We start from the raw sequence: 5028 nt of genomic DNA, 5'->3' as shown, positions 1-5028 counted from the left end.
TATACAGAAGATGAAAATGAGTAAAATAAAGAAACCTAAACTGGCCAAGGACTATAAGAAAGGTGTTCTAAAATGTAGTATTTTATCTGGGTCCTATACTCTAAAAGAGAGTTAGCTGGGTGAAGAGGTGATAGAAAATCACTCCTGATGAAGGGAACAGCCTGGAAATAGTCCTAAGTTAAAAAGATACTGATACTTTGGAGAACTTGAAAGAAAGTCAATGTGTTTCTAACAAATGAGAAAGGGTAGATTGGAGCACGATTACAAGGGCAGGCCATCTTATGTAGGCTTTGGAAGACCAGTTAAGGATACAAACCTAAGTCTTAATGCCACAAAATAGTTTTATTCAAGAAAGAAACATTGAGAACTGTGGTTTTTTCAGATTTGTCTATACTTTATTTAGTATAGCTAGAAAATGCCCTTTTTTGGGCTGAGGAGTCTAAATCACCTTGCACTGGAATATCTATTACTTGATAAGAATTAGGCAGTACTCAAAATAACTGTGATATCCAAGGAATGTACTCTTAGATATCAAAAGTTTATATAAACATTTCTACATATCAGTGCAAGATGTTATAGTTTTGACATTTGGACAAAGCTAGACTGTCTGAATTCCAGCTCACACCGTAACGATTGAATCAAAAAATTCATCTGTACACTCATACCATATTAAATCTTATCTCTCTGTCAACAGAATTCAAAGCAGCATAATAATTTCCATTAGAAAACTGGCAGTCTTGTCAAGACATAGTAGGTGCTCAAGAAATGGTAACAATAATATTTATTTTTTCTGAAGAAGAGCTAAAATAAAGAGGTTAAGCTTCTTCGTGGTTTTCTATGACACCCAGTTTATTCTCTGTTACTAAATTGTATTTTAATGACATCACTTGGATGCTTGTAGAGAATGCATTGAATGGAGGAAAGAATTTGTGTGGTGGTTTAGGATCAATTACAAAGCTGTTGCCTAGAGCATGCAAGAAATATTTTGCCTTAAATTGGGAGACAATATTTAAGATTAATTAACCAACAATGAATATGGGATTCCCAATTTAGCATACACTGTTTCCCTCCTCAATACTCACAAGCTAATCAGATTTAGCTTATAACTGCTAAATTTATATATATATATACACACACACACATATATATGTAACCCTTATCTATAAGTAAGGATTACAAGCCTAAAAGAGGCAAATTTAACTGTAGTTTTATATAAAGCACTTGGAAAGAAAAAGTTACGTGGTATATTGCATAAAATAAAAAAGTATGCTTCTACTTTTATTTATGGAGGTTTGAAAGTCAACTCTGCATACTTATGATATTTCTGGCAGCATATGGTTTCAAGGCTGTTCTTTATAATTCTATTGAAGTTGTCCTTCCAGTGTTTTTCCCCCTCTGGTATCATGCATTCACTCTGGCATCTTACATTCACTATACTGTCAAGTTTAATTATTTATTATTTTTTTGTCTCATTGGTTCAAGAGATTACAATCATATTTTTCCTATTGTTGTTAACATTATTTCAATCATGATGTACCTCACTTAATGATAACATAAGTTTATAAATGTCATTAACAGTCCAAATCTATTAAAATAATCTCTAATAGTATTCACCACATTTTTCATATTTATTTCTTCACTAGTAAATATATATTGATTGTCTATGTAGAAGTACTCAATGACTTCATATGTCAATTTGGCTACAGGCCACTAATTTTCATTATGGGCTATAACAGCATTATGTGAATTAAAAATACTTTATTAATTTTTTTCTGCACTGGTTATGATTTTAACATAAGAGTGAAACCATGTATTACATATAATCTATTCAAATTCTGTTAGCTTAGTATTTGAAAGTTGTATTAATTATATAGTGCTAAAATCTAAAAGTTCTGTGTGGAGGCAACATGTACGAACCATAATTGTCTCATGGCCCCTTGCATTTTCTGATTTCTCAGTGTGTAAATAATAGGATTCAGTAAGGGTGTGATCACAGCATAAAATACAGAAAAGATTTTATTGCCTGAAAAACTACTGAATGGCCAGGCATAGATAAAGATACAAGGTGCAAAGAACAGGGTGACCACAGTGATGTGTGCGGACAGTGTGGACAGAGCCTTGGATAGCCCTGCTGATGATCTTTGCCGTACAGTGACCAGGATGTTGGTGTAGGAGACAAGCACGAGGATGAAACAGATGAGTGACAGCAGCCCACTGTCAGAAATGACGAATAATTCCAAGGTATATGTTTCGATACAAGCAAGCTTAATCACAAGGGGAAGGTCACAAAATATATGGTCTATGACATTGGGACCACAGAAGGGCAAGTCCACTGTTAATACCATTTGGCTCGTGGTGTGTATAACACCAGTTATCCACGAAAGTATCACAAGCCCATTCAGCAACCTGCGGCTCATGATTGTCCTGTAGTGCAGGGGCTTACATATGGCTACATATCTGTCAAAGGCCATGGCGATCAAAAGAGTCATCTCAGCACCCCCAAAGAAGTGCATAAAGAACATCTGGGCCATGCAGCCTCCTACGGAGATGGTTTTGTGTTCAGTGAGCAAGTCTGTGATCATCTTGGGTGTGGTGACACTGGAGAGACACATGTCTAAAAACGAGAGGTTTCCAAGGAGGAAGTACATGGGAGAACGAAGCATGGAGCTAAATGTTACCGTGACCAGAATGAGAATATTTCCCAACACAGTAGCACTGTAGACCAAGGAGAATGTCACGAAGAAGAAAATCTGAAGTTTCCATTGTCCAGAAAATCCTAGTAAAATAAACTCAGTCACTACAGATCCATTCTTAAGATCCATTTACTGAACTCAGAAAAATCCCAAAAGTTCTTTTATACAAAGGGAATAAAAAAAAAAGCACAGTTAACACCAATGTAGTTCTATTTAATGAATAATAGTTGTTGATATGAGAGCATATAATCTTAACTATATCAGCACATCATTGTTTATAATTTGAGACTATTTTATGGGTCACGTTACTTTGAAACAATATTCTTATAATTAGACTCATACAGTAATTAAAGAGCATTTGAAGGAGTGGAAGTTTTATTTTCTATTGTTTTATTCTATCATAATACTGTTTTGTCAATTGATCTTAACTTTGTCTCTAATTTGCTCATGTAGAAAAATTAGGTAAGTAGTTAAAGTAGTATTTGTTTCCCTTTTTATTATTTTGTTATTATTTTCTGTACTCTTGGAGATTACGTTATCACAATATATAAGAAAAATAGGATTTGGAAGATGAGGAAGTTAAACTGTCCTATATCTCTGAGGAATTTACAAAGGTCATTTTATGGTTCTGAAACACATGAACAAACAAGTGCACACACACACGCACACACACACAAGATTAGAGGCTAATTTATACATTGAAGAGAGTCTTCAAATTCATTAAAAATAATTTTGCTTTTCAAACAAAACAGAAACAGACTTACAGATGCAGGGAACAAGCTGATGGTTGCCATTTGGGAGGGGGTTAGGAGTTGGGGTGAAAATGTTGAAGGGATTTAGAAGTAGAAATTGATAGTTATAAAACAGTCATGGAGATGTAAAATAAAGCATAGGGAATAGAGTCAATCTATGGTAATAACTATGTGTAGTGCCAGGTGGGTACTAAACTAGTCAGAAGGATCATTTTGTAGATTATATAATTGTCTAACCACTATACTGTACACCTGAAATTCATATAAAATAATATTGAATGTCAACTGTAATTGAAAAATTTTTAAAAGGAGGAAAAAGGTGAAGGGGAATAAGGTTCAAAATTCTAGGTATAAAATAAGTAAGTCATGAGGATGTAATGCACATACAGCATAGGGAATATAGTCAATAATATTGTGATGGCATGGTGTGGTGTCAAATGGTTAATGGACTTATCAGCGTAATCACTTCTTTAGGTATATAAATGTTGAATAACTATGGTGCGCAACTGAAACTAATATAATATTGTATGTTAGCTATTTTTTAATAAAAATCTTTAAAAAATAATTTTACTTTTTAGTTTCTGTTGTGTAGTGTATTGAGAATTTCAAAAAATATGGGCTCAACCTCAGATCTTTTGAGCTTGTTTTCTCTAATCCTTGTAGTACCATTGTTCACAGTGAGGTGTATGTATGTTGTGTGTAAATGTATGTATGTGGTGGTTTAGAAATAAATTGGGAAATGATTCAATCCTAATATGCAGATTTTGCTTTGGTTGTAATATATCATACTAAATCATCTTGGCTTTTTAGACATTGTTCATAGGATCTGGTGTGATCAAAAATTATCAGTAGCAATTACTACGTGCTAAGCTCTGTTCTAAATGTTTCACATTAACACATTTAATGCTCATAATCCCACGTATTGTTATTATCCTCATTTTGCCTATAAGAAACTATGGCACAGAAGTATTTAATGACTTACTCATGGTTACACAGCTAAGAAGGATCAAAGCTGGTATCAAGCCCCATCAGTCTGACACCAGAATCTGGGCTCCATAATGCACCATACATATTGCCTCCAAAAGGAATATGTATTTATGGTCAATTTATATATTTAGGAATATATATAAAGGAATATATATATTTATGGTCGATTTATTAAGTGTTAATTGAATTCGTATGTTCCGTGTGAATTCCTTAGGAGATCTGATTTAACAAGTATGTTGGAATTCCTTTATGTTGTAATTAACTGCACTGTTTTTCTAAAGTATTAATCAATGCCCTATGTGTAGAAAGTTTACGATCTAGAGCGACATAATTATCAAACAAAAAATAACAATAAACCATGTAAGAAAATATTAAATTTAGTACAGGATGTATGCAGCATGTAAGTATTTTAGAAGAATGTAGACCAACTCCAAGTGACACTTTCATTTATGGCTTTAGGCTTGCTTGTTATTATCTTCAAAACACTTGAAAAGTAAAAACAATCCTCATAGTCAGTAAGCAAAAATGACAGGTTCAAAGAATGTGTGAGGATTTATAGGAAGAAAAGAATTCAGAGCAGTGAATAAGAAGAGTGG

General features: G+C 33.5%; 1 protein-coding gene across 1 annotated transcript; it reads right to left on the bottom strand.

Annotated features, from left to right (window-relative positions):
* Positions 1 to 1883: 1883 nt before the first annotated feature.
* Positions 1884 to 2822, bottom strand: LOC109458876 (olfactory receptor 4L1). Its single transcript, XM_019752863.3, has one exon. It carries the CDS (start codon positions 2820 to 2822, stop codon positions 1884 to 1886), a length of 939 nt encoding a protein of 312 aa, XP_019608422.3.
* Between the last annotated feature and the right edge of the window lie 2206 nt (positions 2823 to 5028).

Source organism: Rhinolophus sinicus, chromosome 3, assembly GCF_057876585.1.
Source record: "Rhinolophus sinicus isolate RSI-liver-muscle chromosome 3, RSI-T2T, whole genome shotgun sequence".
NCBI classification, from domain to species: Eukaryota; Metazoa; Chordata; class Mammalia; order Chiroptera; family Rhinolophidae; genus Rhinolophus; species Rhinolophus sinicus.
This window is presented reverse-complemented; position numbering and strand designations above follow the sequence as displayed.